A 15,033-nucleotide genomic window follows, 5' to 3' on the forward strand; every position below is an offset into this window, starting at 1 on the left:
ACTGGAAAACATGACAGGGTCTGATGGGTAAGCTAAGATGCTAGGCCTAAGAGCTCCAGAGTAGGGTGCATACTTGCCTGCACAAACTGTTAGGTGACTCTTGCTTTGCACCACGAGACCTGTTGCTCGGACACCAACTGACTGCACTACTCGGGTTTCTGGTCAGGGTTAGGGAACTGTAGACAATTCCAGCAGAGTTTCATGGAACACTAAAGGGCCAATTAGTTCCACTGGGAGATATAAAGGACACCAATTCCTATCTTGGCAACTTGGTTCTGAGGAAGGCCACATGGTCCTTTCTCTCCACCACCAGCTCATGGGCCTTGTCTCCAGAGTACTTAAGTACCCCCCAGCAGAGCCGGCTGGTGCCAGAGGTCAGACTAGATGGCCTGGGAGACCCCTTCTGACTCACTCTGTTTCTATGTTTCGATGTTTCTAAATCTGAGGACCTGGTATAAGTGATTTGTCAATGACTCCCTTTTAAGGTAGTGTTTTCCGGCAAGGACTTAAACAGGATGATTACACTGGATTCCATTTAACTTTGACTTTAAGATTATATCTATGATATCTGAAAAATACAGAAGGATTGGGCAAGAACTGGATACAACCACTACAAATAAGTGGCAAGTGAGAAAAGTTTAACAAACCTGGAGCATCTTCCATTGTCTCCTCTCCTATACCATTACAATACATAGCATGGAGCTCGATTTCTGAAACTGGGAATCTGCGGTCACAGAGTGGGCATGACATGGGGTCATCAGCTGGAGGGCTGTGTGCAGACATGTCCTCCCCAGCATCTTCATCTGCATCAGCCTGAGAATGAGAATAAGAGATCAGCCAGATTGGTTTCCTTGCAGTTCTAATTCTGCATGCTCAACCCATTTCCCTTGATCTCCTTCAATTGCTGACCCTCCCAAGGTTCATCACTTCCAGCCCTGATTTTTATTCCCACAGAACAGGTCAAAAAAACCCTCTACTGATGAGTGAATGCTACAGTGCTAATATCTAATGCTCTCTTCAAAGACACCATGTCCTCCCAAATCGCCATGAGGGTTCCCTGGAGAGCCATGTGTTCTATTTAAAGGAAGATCACCTGTGCTGCCACTGTGATTCTCTTGGGAAAGTGTAAAACATCCTTAAATTGAGAAAGTGAGAGTGTCAGCAAGCAAAAATGAACACCACTGATGGAAACTATGTGCCTAGTCCAGGCTTTAGTCTGGTGACAGCACTGCCTTCTGAGTGTGCATCCCTCCAAGGAAAAAGGAAGCTGCCCTCATTCTCATGACTAGCTTCAGTCCATCAGAAGACTTTTCCTAGCTAGGTCATGGTTGCATAGTAGCCAGTTACAGCCATTTGTGTAAAACTGGATTCATGAAATCCAAAGGTTAAACTAAGAGACTGAGACAATTGTCATGCAGAAAAATGTGTATTGGAAGGAAGCCCTTTGATCACAATTCTATTCAATGGTGTTTCCTGATGGACAAGATATTTTTGAATATCTTATGGCCTCCACTTGCTTATTTCATTTTCCCTGATTTCCACTTGGGTTCAAGTCTGTATGTAAAAATAATCAGAAATGCAGTCAAACCACTCAACTCAAAATCAAGCTACTTTTCCCCCCTATCAGGCAAGGCATGATTCATTGCCATAAAGCCAGTACCATCCTGGGTGATGTCCACTTGAAATTGAGATTTGCCAGGTACTGTGAAAAGAGGCTCATTTTACAATACAAATGAACAGATAATATGAGAACTCTGCTGATAAAGAGCTGTGTCCTGACAAAGAATTCTATGCTAGAATTTCACTAATTAAGCATGCTATTTTTACATTTATTTTCTTACATTTTACGACCTACTCTTGTTTCCTCTAAATAAAGCTCTCTTTAAAGTTATCTGTTTTGCTTTCAAATTGCACACACACACACACATTCTAGCTGCCACTGAGCACTACTATTTCCTAGTGCTCCTCTACTTGGATATAGAAAGGGAAAGGGAACTGGAATGACTAAAAATATGACCACCTAAGAACTGCCTCACAGTACCAGACCAGTTTCTGGATGACAAAAGAGGGAGGGAGGGAGTTGACCTCATCAGTGGCTTGTCAGATTCTTCTAGGAAGCCTTTTGGAGAGGGCCTTCCTGGAAGCAATTGACAAGCCACCACTGAAGACAGAAGGCTGAATTAGATGGACCCTTGGCCTGACTCAGAGTTCTTTTTGTGTTCTTCCTAAAGATCCAGCAGAAGTCTGTGAGCTTTGCATCATCATCTGGCCACCCTTGAGGAGCAACAGGACAAACTGATTAGCCCACCCGTGTTGCTTTTCCTTTAACAGTTGACAATCAAAATGGCAGGGCTCTAAATAGGAAAAGCTCTCTTATAACAATCACTGGTTAAAGCCACTGATCAATCTACCCCTTTAGGACTGTGGTTAATAACCATTGCCAAGAACATTGGAAAGATTCTTGTGGCTTAAGAAAGAAAGAAAAGCATAGCTATCCCATTTATATCCTACCCTTCTTCAGAGATGGTAAATATGAACTACATGGGGCAGAGGTGAAGCCAAGAAACATACATAGAGCTAATCAGTAAGCATCATGGTACAGTGAAAGATTTAACCCAAGTCCCTTCAGTCCAGGTCCAACACTCTGTTTCATGGGAACATAGAAAGCTGCCCTATATTCACTCTGCTGGTCCATCTAGCCCAGGATTGTCAATACTGATGGGCATCCATGGCTGTCCAGGGTGACAGGCAGGATTCTTTCCCAGTCCTACCTGGAGATGCTAGAGACTGAGTCTGTGACTTTCAACACACAAATCACGAACCCTACCATTAAACTACAAACCTGCCTGCCACACATCCCAGTAGCTTTCTGGTGACTAATACACTGCAGACTTATAGCAGTTACTTTGGATTAACTCTCAATATGAATTAAAAGCCACCTTGGGGGCTCGGTGTGCATGTGGGAAGCATGTTGGTTCTACAAAATCAGTCCCTAGTTCTCCTGCAGGAATACAGGATCAAAGAAAAACAAATCAGAGCTCTTTCTTGGCTTTTTGTAGGATAAAGCAAAGCACTATTATCTGCATATCATTAAACTCACCATTTTTTTTATCTCCAGCAGAGTATCCAAGTCACTGTGTGTTTCCCCCTTGGAAAGGCAGAGCCTCTGCCTTAAACTATTCATGTTTATCACAGACAAAAGGCAGAGTACTGCTATCTTATTCTTGATACTGGAGGGCTTCTACCTGATGTCAGTCTACCTAAAAGGTTCCTAAACATTTGAAGTGAAGAAGATTTGCCAAAACCATTAAAACGTCTGTTTAAATATTAAACCAGCTAGATGAAACCTGTGGGATATGTGGGGTTTTATTGGGGTGAGACAAGTAGACACACATTCTTACACCCCCCCCCCCCGAAACTGTCATTTATGTCCTTATAACTGTGTGGTTCCAAGGAAACCAACACTAGAGGTAACTTGACTGACTGCTTTTAGGAATGCCTCGTGTTTTGTTTTATGAGTGGTCTCCATTATGTAGGCCTGTTGCTTAGCAGCTTCATTAAAGAATCTACATTGTCAAGCAAGAGCTCAATTCTATGTGAGGAATTTCATTGACTGATTGAAGACTGCTTGCATGTGTGGGGGTGTGTATGATTGGTTGTTGTTTTTTTAAGGACCATTCTCAAATGTGCCAAATTCCCTGCTGACAGGTGATCAGCACCAAATTGCAGGCACTGTCAACAATTCTGCAGGCAAAACCCCACACAAAACTCTTTTCTAAAGACACTTGACACCAAAGCATAAGAATTGGGCTGAGAGTTCTGCAGTTGTTCTGTTTCACGGTAGCTACTACTACAAAAACAACACATCTTCCTAGGTATTTCAGATCTTGGCATTGCCACATCTCGTTAAGTGCCATTATACAGTGGTGTGTCATGAAGACACGCCAACTGCAGAGAGACAGATGCCAAAGACGAAGAGTTCTGATCAAATCCGTGTTACCGTAATAAGATGACACATACACGGATGTGAAGAGCTCTCTGTTCTTTCCCATTTCCACTTCGCACAGCCTTGCAGATCACATCTTTTACAAATACCAGGTGTCCAAGTAAGCCACTTACATTCCCACAGCAAATAACTCATTACGAATGTAAATGTGGCATTGTGTAGCAACACTTGCGAGCCCCTTCCCCAAAATCGCTTTTAACAAGTTCTGGGAGAACAGCTGGAAAAAACCTTCACTGCATGTCTGACTGCCCACCCAGCAAAGAGGAAAGCAGCAGCAGCCCATGCCGCCTGCAGGAAGATATGTCTTGAGTGACTGAGGTCTCATCAGGGCTCGTTCAAACAGGGCTTGTGCCCATGGGACAGCAACACAGCGTGTAGCTTGGAAACCTGGCTGGCTGCTGAACAGCTCGTCTCCCATTAACCACACAGTAGTATAACACAAGGTAATTTAGTCTTCTGTGGGTGCAATGCCTACCATAGCATTTGAAACCTGATTAGCCAGGCTAGCACTGGAAGGCTTAAGATGTGCTGCTATCCTGTTCAGAAGGACCATTATTCTGACCTGCTGCTGACTGTCTACCTGAATCATTGTTTAAAGATACAAATCCCACCATGCAACCTTTCATAAAATGTAAGAGACCTTCCTATAGTTCTCACCACCTTAGAGATCTCCCTTCCATTTTTGGTTATGCAAACACAGCATAGACTATGAGAATTTGGCAATTCACATGGTCCACTAGTCCACTCTCAGCCCGAAGGTCTAGCAGATCAGTAATACAAACTCCCTGATAATCCCCAGCTATGAAATGCATCAGAGAGGGACCAAAATGTTGTAAGATGCCTGTGACAGTGTACGGTTGTTACCACAGACAGAAAGACATATACCATATACAGACGGAAGACTCTAGGAATTCATCTTTTACATATGAATCATCTTGTCAGGCTTCCCTGCGTTCATGTATCCTGACAGAACCGTACTTGGAAATTCCTTTGATATACCCTTCCCCCTTAGACTGCTGCCTGAATAGGTGTGTTTACCAGGAACAGCAACTGAAGTCAGATGCCACTGTTGTGACAGCTGCATGGTGACTGCAGCACAGGTGTGGTGCTACAGGGAGCCAAAGCAAAGACAACAACATTTGTTTGGTGATGGTGTGGCAAGGAAGGGAAGCCTTTCTCTTGGCTGCAGAGAAATAGCCAAGGTTGGTAAATCAGGGAGCTCATGGTGACCATTCCAAAATTAAACAGCAGCATTCAGACCAGTGCACAGATGCCTCATGTTCTGCCCATTTCCTGTTTTGCATAAACATGCTAACCATCTCCCATTCCAGAGAGCAGTAAAGAACCAACAGCAAAAGTTCAATCACACTGCAAATTTGGTTTTGCCAACATCTTGTAACCCCTTTAGTTCGGTCAGACATGAGTTCTCAGGGACAAGCAACTGGCTTTCTTTCCATAGCGGCGTCCGGCAGGGTCCCTGGGCACATGGCAACCCACAGTGCACACAATGATAGGTGTTACACGCAAGATGACAAATGTGAGAAAGTCAACAGCAATCCCTTCAGCTAACAGAGGTGCCGAGTTTGCAGTCCATGGCCATCAAGACGGGAACAGAAATTACTGCAAGGCATTGTTGACAAAAGGGAGGGAGAACAACAGGAGATCCAGCGAGACTGCGCAGGCATTTCATAGCAGGCTGCATAGTTTGCAAAGCAGCTCATTTTGGAAGATGGGCAGGAAACGAGACTCTGCATTCCAGACGCTTCACAGGCTGTTATCCCTTAGGGATTTGCTTACCTGCAGAGACACATCTTTGCTGGATGAATGGATTTCTCTGCTCTCGGGCTCGATAGCTTGTGATGGACTCGGCTGGGTCTCTGCAACAGAAGTCTCCCATGTTAGCAGCAGCTCTGCCTCTCCCTGTTCTCCACAAGCCCCCCTCCAACCACCACCCCAGCACGAATATTCCACACTAGCTGATAAAACTTATCCCATTTGCTTTACAGTGTCTTCACAGTTTCTAAACATTTTTTAGACTTGTCACAAATGTTAGCAGACAATGTGCAACAACATAGCTGGAGTAGAAGTTTAAAGCTATAGTGCAGCAATGTGTGGAGAAAGCTACTGCCACTCTACAGCTTAATGGGGAGCAGGAATCGATAGGGTGTGGGGACTGGTTTGGTGCTTGCAGGGGACAGCACAGTAAAAGAGAAAAGCTCTGCAACTCAGGACAACACACCATCACTTTGCTATAGTTTGCCTTCTCTTTCTACCCTTAGAACACCACCCCTCAGTTATTACCAACAATGAAAACCACATCCAGCTTCCTGCAGGGAACCTTACAATTAAACCTGTTCCTGTAGGAGATGTGACACTGAAAAAAGCTTGCTTTAGAAAAATAAATTTCAAAATCACATTGGGTCTGGAAGAGAACAATCTAACCTTGAACAATTTTCTTGCTTACTGAATATAAAAAAGTCCTTTCCCCCAGCATGGTTTTGCAAATGTATGCTTAAGGCAGATGGATTTATACGCATTGCCATATGACTGATTTGCTCTGAACTGGGAAAAAAGCACACATTGTTCAGGATGCCTTCAACAGAACCAGCAGGTGGGGACCCTGGCTTCTTACTAGGCAGCCCACCTAGACCTGTAAAAGTGTATTTGGCACGTCTGGATAGGATATCCAAAGAGTTAATAGCCATTGCAGCTTCATTAAACACATTGTTGCCGAACACACAGAAGAAAATTCATTTGCTCAACCAGACAACTAAGAGGAAGAAATATTTCATTCCATTTCTGAAAGACAAGATCAAGAGTTCTTGTCCCAGTGTGCTTACCTAAGAAATAAAGACTGCCATAAAACACTTACATAAGTGGCACTAAGACAAAACAAAGCAGTTCAGCTGGTAGTACTCACCCCCATCCTGGTGCCAGGCAAATGAGGTGGGGGGGGGGAGCAGGAGGCACAGCAGTGTGGATGTGCTAGCAGCATCACTTATATGATCCCAAGGGAGATATTTCAGGGAAGTAAAAAAAAGCCCATGAGGGAAAACATGAAGCCCTATGTGTACTTCTCCAGTGTGCCGCTAAGGTTATAGCCCAGGTAAAAGGCTATAAAGATGGTCAAATGGGCTGCCTTTGTTCTGGCCAAGTCAGACACACACAGATTGGAATGTGTGGAATCAGGTAGGACTTTGTTTTCCCAGACTTCTGACCGTGCCTTTTTCAAGATGGCCACTTACTAGCTTGAGATATGTGGAAAGCCACAATCTAAATTCTTCCAAACAATACTGCCCTCTCCACAAGGGAAAGATATGACCTTCCTGACTCAAAGCCGCAAGTGGATTATAACAGTACTCATACCGGGACAAACGGTGATTTCTTCCTCAGCATGAGTCTCTGTGGCAATGTCTGGGCTTCTCTTACTGTCCAGAGGGGTCAAGGCAGAAATGCTATCAAAACACAAACACATCATAAACCAATGTCACAACGTGCAGGCTTGTGAAAGTCAGATGCATTCTTGGGAGCTCTGATTATCCCAGAAGGACAGCAGGAGAGAAGGCAAAAAAGGAACAGACTTGAAAGAGCCATCCCAAACAATGTGACCCTGGAGGAGCCCTTCTTCTCTAGAGGCACTTTCTAAAAGCAAAAGAAAGGGTCACTGTGTCATGCAAGAGAAGTAAGACTATATGCTCAGAATTGCAAAAATGTCTTTGATATTTCTGTTCTTAGTCACAGAAGTACTGCAGGTAGCAGAGCAGTTTAATCCTTAGCGAGGATCTCCTTGGAACGGGAAGGGGTGGAGAACTGTTTGACACTGAACTCTTCTTTCTCCCATCCTTTGCTGCTAATTCTTTTCATTTCATCACTGCACACAGCTCTTTAAAGCGGCAGGAATCTGATACAACTCAATGCTTCCCTACAGCAAAGTCCTGCCAACACAAACACAGAATCTCTTTCAGACAGCATTTAACAGTGTTTGGTTCCTCTTGTTTCTGACCTTCCAGTGCTACCATTTTCTCCGCAAACCACAAGCTCCCCATGTCATAGGGAGACACAGGCACAGGCACAGTGACATCACCAACCTGTCACCTGCAGAGCTCTGTGTGGCTCTCCAGTTGGATTGATCAAGAATGCAAGCACACACTTGAAAAACATGAATCCCCACACTGACAAAGGAGAAGATTTATTAAACTCAGCCATGAGCCTCGGAGAGTCGGGAACAGCCACCACAGATTTATGATAAATAAGAAAATCCTGATGGGAAACCACAAGTGACTTCTCTTGCTCTCTCACTAAATAAACCATCTCAAAGCATTTGTTATGAGCCCAAGCTGAGCGCAGCTTACTCTGTGTAAACCATCAAGACTCACTTCAAAAGGCCTTACGCTAAACAATTGCTATGACATTTATAAAATGGGCTAATCAATTTGAAGTCAACCCACATTGCTTGCTACACAAACTATCTCTTAGTAACAAAGCATATAATCATTTATTAAAATTTCAATTTAATGTACTTTGCACGACACAGGAAACAACAACCTCAAATGGCCCACAGAAAATGGAAGGGAGGCAGCTTTGGCTAAAGCCACTTCCAAAATTATTCCGGCAGCATACGAATTGAATAGCATCTGAAGCCTGCTGACCAGGGCGCCTGTGCAATGCCCTGCACAGGGCACTACTGGCAAACTGCCAGTTGCCAGATGGCCAAACTTAACGTGCACAAAATTAAGAATACTGCGGCCGCTGTCATCTTAATGCGGATGTACCATCTGATGGAATTAGATGTCACAGCATGTAATGGTCAATCTTGATCCTAGCAGCCTGATGAGAGGAGCCGCCAGCTGCATTGCAAAGTTCCCAGGGCCACAGCTTGGCAAGTGGACTGTACGTCATCCACCCTGCTTGAGGCATGATAAATGTACAAGGTAGCTAATGTAACCAGAAGACTAATCCTATTACCCACAGTTCAGGGATGAAATGGGACAAGCCTTGAAGGGCAAAAACTGTACACCAGTGCCACTTGCCATTTACATGAATCCTATTCCTGGATGGAGCTGGAGGGACTTTTCCAGTCAAGCCCTGGCTAGTGTGTGCTTGAAGAATCGCACCCGAGTGATCAAACGAGCATTATCGTCCTCTCTCCCACTGCTCAGTCACAGACAGCTCTTGACAGCTGCGATGGCAAGGGGAAGAATCCACAATCGAATCTTTCACCCCGAGTACAATCAGTGTAAGGGTGAAACTAGCATCCTCTTTGTTAGACTGAGTACATACAAGTGCTTACCCTACGGCAGGGTGGGAAGGGCCATCACATCAGCCAGTCCGCTCCCTCATTGAGCATTCAGCCAAAATGCTGATAGATCAATGAGAAGAGACAATATCAGGCAGAGAAAAACCGGTGGCCTCATGCCAAGAGCATTTTAATTACAAAACCTGGGGAAACTAACTTTACGAGTCAAGTAACTTCTCACAGCCAGAGATGTGGCTAAACAACAAATATTAAAACTTTCCTAGAAAATTGCTTCATGAATCTTCCCCCTATCTGTAGTCATCTCTTACAGATTCCTTCATTTCCTGATCTCGACTGCACAGCCAGCATATTTCACTCCTACTTTGGGAAGCTGTAAGGAACAGACCTCTCAGGCAATCTTCCAGAAATGGCCACTGTGTCCTGCCCTGCCAAAGAAGGCAGCAGGGGCCCAATGCCAGAAGCAGGCAGCAGCCTCCCAATCTCATTATTTAATTATCTGAGACAAATCAGGGAGGTTCCACACCCAACTACACAGGCCGCTGACGCTTGCTGGAATTGGATTTCCCAGAACATTGTCTGCTGCCCCAAGGAGACAAATGTACCATTGCCAGTCTGTTGTGTTTCCTTGGTCTCCTCCTCTGTTCTTGACTCTTCATAGAATCTGAGATACATATTTATTATATATTTAAACATTGCTCCACCGTGCTGTGCACATACCCACAGAGACTCTGCTAGTCTACTGGTGTAATTCATCTCCTCACCAATCCCAGTCTACTGCTTTACAGTGTCGAGTCAGATTAGGCTGTCAGCTCCTGAGGCAAAGGTCTATACTTCCTTATCTTCATTGCAAGAACTACTTCTCGCTTTGCATTTTAAAGATGGGGTACACTGCTGATGGTCATACTCTTCTGTTATAAAATGCATACAAAAGGAATGCAAGAATGATGATAAACCAAGCTGGGATATCAGTCAAAAGATCCAGTACTGGGTCCAGAGTCACATACAACATCTGACCACTATGCAGACAAGCAGGATACTCCTCTCTCCAGCCATCACACCCCAGCACAACACAACATAGTTATAACTTGCCACAATTATAAGGACAGAATGTCCACCCTACAGCTTTCCAAGAACCTAGTAAGACTGTAAAGACCAGGTCATGCCCACAGGCCTAAGGTCCCCAGGATACATCACTGTGAAATATAACTAGGTACCTTTGTGTAATCTGCATGGGCTCCCTTTCTTCAAGCACATCTTCTCCAAATAGTACTTGAGATGCCTAAAGAAGAAGAAAATATGAATCAGCCAACTGTGTAAGTGTGCACCTTACAAGAGCCAGAGAATCATAACTGTTGGGAGAAATCATGATCAACTGCTACTGTAGAGCAGGATTAGTATGCCAACCCCTCTTGCGGTACACTGCACCACCAACTGCAATGGACAAGGCTGTGTTGTTACATGATGCTGGTGATGAAAGCAACACTGGGAATACTGCAATGAAGTTAGCCCCCTTAAAGCATTAGGCTTGAATGGTTAAATTCAGAAGCAAAACGCTCAGGAAAGCCAAAGCTGAGAAAGAAGCTGTCATAAACACATGGGAAGTAAAAATGGTGGTTGCAACTATCCCTAGCTTAACCAGAAATGGGGGGTTGGGGAGGGGGGGAGAGACACAATCTCACAAGTTCTCAGAACTGAAGAAAGAGTACGAAACCTGTAAACTTGCCCTAGGCCACAGAAGGCCAATTGAATGCGATACCTAGGAAGGTGCCTTGTACAGAGACAGTCTGCTGGTCCATCTAGCCCAGTGCTGTCACCACAGACTGGCAGCCATTGGCTCTCCAGGGTTTCAGGCAGGAACTCTTCTTGACCTATGTGGAGATGTTGGAGACTGAACCGGGAACCTTCTGCATGCAGAGCAGGTGCTCTGTCCCTCAGTTACAAACTGATTGCCCTTATGTGTCAATAGCTGTCACTGAGCAACTAAGTAAGTAGTACACTAACTTTACAATTAGTGTGTAAATGTATTTTACACTGCTGTGACTGAAATGGCTCTTTGAGAATCCCCCAGTTTTGTGCAAAGAGGTACAATTGGTGTGTCCCCTTCGCATGCTGGCTTCTTGCTAGAAAAAGAAAACCATCTGGAGGTGGAAAGTAAACTTCTCTAGAACAATAATTTACAACCTTTTCAGACTTGATACCCACCTTTAACCCCATCCTGTCATGTGCTATTTAATTGTTTTACTTGATATGTTTAATGTTTGCCTCCTCCCTCTCCCAATCTCTCTGCTTTTCTCTTTTGCTCCTCCTCCTCCTCTCACTGTCCCTACATCTTGCTCCTTCTCTCCTACTCTTTAAAAGCCTGAACAAATCCAAATGGCCAGAATGCCACTAGAGCAACCCATCTTGGGGCAGGCATAGGGCACTGTCTAAAATGGAAAGATGCTCTTCGATCTCCTGATCCCCCAATGTATCAATGATCTTAGAGCCAGCAGTACCACCGGACGCAAACAACTTGTTACAGAGGAAAGACAACCAGCTCCAGTGTCACCGGAAAATGCCATACTTGAACTTTTTAAGGATTTCCACAGCAGAATGTGGAACATTACCAGGACTTGAAGAATACGATTTAGGAACAGCTACATTACACCACTGAACAAGCCCAGGGCATTGTGGACCAAGCTGGCTTGTACATGGAGCCCCCAGAGCTGAAAGAGTAAGTGAAAAACATCCAGAGGGCTCAAGCAAAAAAAGTAACACCATACTCCAAAGAGGCAGCAACTGCCCTGCCCCCTCACACACAACCAGAGTCAGGCTGAACTGAAAGAACTCCCATCTAGTTATCAGCTGCAATTCAATTATGCAAGCGAGATCTTTTCCTGAAACTATCCTCCTTGTCTTGACAAATTACTTTTAGCATCATTGCTTCAATCCACTTGTTCAGTACACTGTACCTCTATCTGCAGTTCTCATGCCACAAAGGGAAGGAGGAAAAACACCCCAATAGGAAATTACTGAGACATCCAATCCTAACCTGCAACATAGCCCCCCACCCCCAAAAGCTATCCAGCTCAGTCCTGATACTGATAATCAGGTAGCTTACGAGAATCCTGAAAATCTAAAAGACTGTTCAACTCTATCAGGAAAGGCTAAGTTCTCTCTTGTCTACTAGGTACAATTTTGTTTCTACTGTGAATAAGGCACAAAGATGAAGACCAGCACAAGAATTATGGTGAGGTGTAGGGAAGCTCTTCCCATAACATTTAAAGATACTCAACATATAACATGTCATCACCATTTCCACTCCCAGCAAGGAGGCCATGAAGGAAGTGGAGTGAGGGTAGGGAATATTACATGTGTGAAGTATTCCCATATTTTACAAGCTTCAAGAAAGGAGGAGACAGACATAAGAATGCTGTTTTTAGCAGAAGCCCACATCTGCCAAAACATCTCATTTCAGTCTTACACTGGACAATGAATATTAAAAAAAATGTTCATCTAAATAAAAACAGGTATATAACCTTTTACCACAGAACATTTAGGAGTCTGAAGGGGTCATCCAACCACCATAACCATTTCAGCAGCATTTTGCTGTAACAGGACTGAGCAAGGAAACACTAAAGAATGAACGAATGAATGAATGAAAGAAACAGTCGTTACTGCTTTGATTAACAGTTTTGCAATTCAGCAGACGCAGGGAGCACAGTTAAGCAGGTTTGCCAGCAGTGCAAACCTCCAGGAAACGCACCATTCAGATTTAACATCAGAGGTTAGAACTGATTCAGCTGCAAGTCAGCAGCAACAAGTGGCACAAGCAGGTGGGAAGGTGGGAAGGGTCTAAACAGCTAAGGAGATACTTCAGCGCCTTGAATACATTAGGGCTTCCACCACTGTCAACACAAAGGCAGCAGAAACAGTGACAAAGAACACAGGGAGGTAGTTTTGGCAAAAAAGAATGCAGTGCTCAAACGAGGCTTAAAACATGGAAAAGTGTCCTTTGAATTACCTGCCATTAGCTCCATGTTCCATTACATGGGGGAAGAAAGAAAAGGGGTGGTAAGAGTCATCTGTGGCAAAGCATATTGTCAAACTCGGGGCTTTGCTTCTCTGCTGTGCTACCTTAAAGTGCTTTCCTGTATATTTATGAGATGGAACTTGAGCCTTTTACGTTTTAATTGTGTTTTTGGGTTGCCCCAACAACTCCATTTGTTTCTCATGGCCCTAGAGCCATTTTAAATGTCAAGCCTATTACTCCCTGTTTTTGCTGAAAGACTGCTTAGGACTTGTGAGCTGGATGCGCACATTCCTTATAAAAGGAGCAGAAGGGATGCTGAATCTTTTGTTAAGATGCTCCTTCTTCAAGGAATTCATTAGGGATTAGTATTAAATCCCTAACAGGTGCTAGAACAAGAGTCTCCTCTCAACCGCCAGCACTATCAGGCCTTTTGGGGGTCTCCGAGATTTTCATCAGCATTTCATTTACCACAAAACCTTCCAGGTTAAATAAAACCTGAATTTCCAACCACAGAGGCAAGCAGATAAAAATTACTTTGACACAAAACCACTCCAGTCATCTCCATCCATCATAAACAAGTACCAAAAAAGGGCACAAATCCAACACTTTCTCCTTCACAGGTCACCTTTAAGGTGTATTTAAATATAGCCTCTCTGGATCTAAGACTGTGAGACCCGAAGCACAGGCTGCACTACACTTGCACTTCTAAAAGAAAATGCAGACATGACAGTTTTTCCTCAGAGTGTTCAATATTACAAGACAGAATATAAATATCACAAAACAAGTTAAGTATCTTTCCATCACCAGAGTAAACAATCAAATACACTTGAAAATAGTAACAACAAGGTTGAGCTTCAGTCAGAGAGAAGATAAAGTTATACAATGATCTAGCAGCGAAGTCATTATGAAAAATGAGGGTTGGAAAAGGCTGACACAAACCTAAAATACAGCAGCAATAAATACTTCATCTGACGAGCAATCTGTTTAAAACAGCAGCAATGACCGAAAGCGCTCTTAGCTTTTGAAATGGAACAAACACTGACACCTAGTGGCCATCAGGTGGGCGGTAAAATGCCACATTTAGAAAACAAAGCAAGAGGAACAGGTTATTTTCGGCCCAGCTGCAGATGCTACAACGGCGAGTGAAATTAGGAAGTTCTCCCTGTCACAACTCATTCTCTGTCCAGCAATATGATGATTACAAAGGAAACATTATGAAAAACAAGCACTGCTACCTAGAGAACCTCAAAATGCAAAGGAACATAAAGGAAGCCTAAGCGATTATATGGCCTGAGGTAAGCAAAACAATATTTAAAAAGTACTAAATAGTAAACATTTCAGTTGATAACTTTTTTTAAAACTAAGCTGCATGGCAGTTTTTGATCTCTGACATACCATGGACCTGGTATGTTGATGTCACTTTGTAAGATAGGGAGCAGGCAAGGAAAAACAAACTAGTCATTATTTTAGCAGTGATCAGCAATGTCAAGCTTCCTGTCCCCAAACTCTTTGTGAATATACTTCTATTTGCAGTCAAACCATTGTCTTCATAACTATCAAGAACATAGCTTTTTCAGGAAGCAAATAATTTTGGGTCCTGTGAACCATGGCTAGATGCATTGGCAGTTATTCTACATTTATTTTGGAAGATAACGACATTTGTTGAAGTTTAGTACTAATGAGTAAAAATTAGGCTGTTTCCTTTTCAACCTGTATTACTGGATGAATAGAACTAAAATAGATTTTGCAACTGTCATC

The 15,033-nt window shown here is 43.6% G+C and overlaps 1 protein-coding gene across 4 annotated transcripts in view; it reads right to left on the reverse strand.

Moving 5' to 3' along the window:
- Positions 1-15,033, reverse strand: part of UIMC1 (ubiquitin interaction motif containing 1) — a 75,618-nt gene that overhangs the window by 25,150 nt on the left and 35,435 nt on the right. For all 4 annotated transcript variants that reach the window (XM_044450978.1, XM_044450976.1, XM_044450979.1 and 1 more), the window contains exons 6-9: positions 10,478-10,542; positions 7,373-7,461; positions 5,804-5,883; positions 648-813 (exon numbers count right to left, since the gene is read on the reverse strand). In XM_044450978.1, coding sequence (XP_044306913.1) covers positions 648-813; positions 5,804-5,883; positions 7,373-7,461; positions 10,478-10,542 — 400 coding nt within the window. The remainder of the gene's footprint in view (positions 1-647; positions 814-5,803; positions 5,884-7,372; positions 7,462-10,477; positions 10,543-15,033) is intronic.

The sequence above is a fragment of the Varanus komodoensis genome, unplaced genomic scaffold (assembly GCF_004798865.1).
Source record: "Varanus komodoensis strain SLA01 unplaced genomic scaffold, ASM479886v1 scaffold6_1, whole genome shotgun sequence".
NCBI classification, from domain to species: domain Eukaryota; kingdom Metazoa; phylum Chordata; class Lepidosauria; order Squamata; family Varanidae; genus Varanus; species Varanus komodoensis.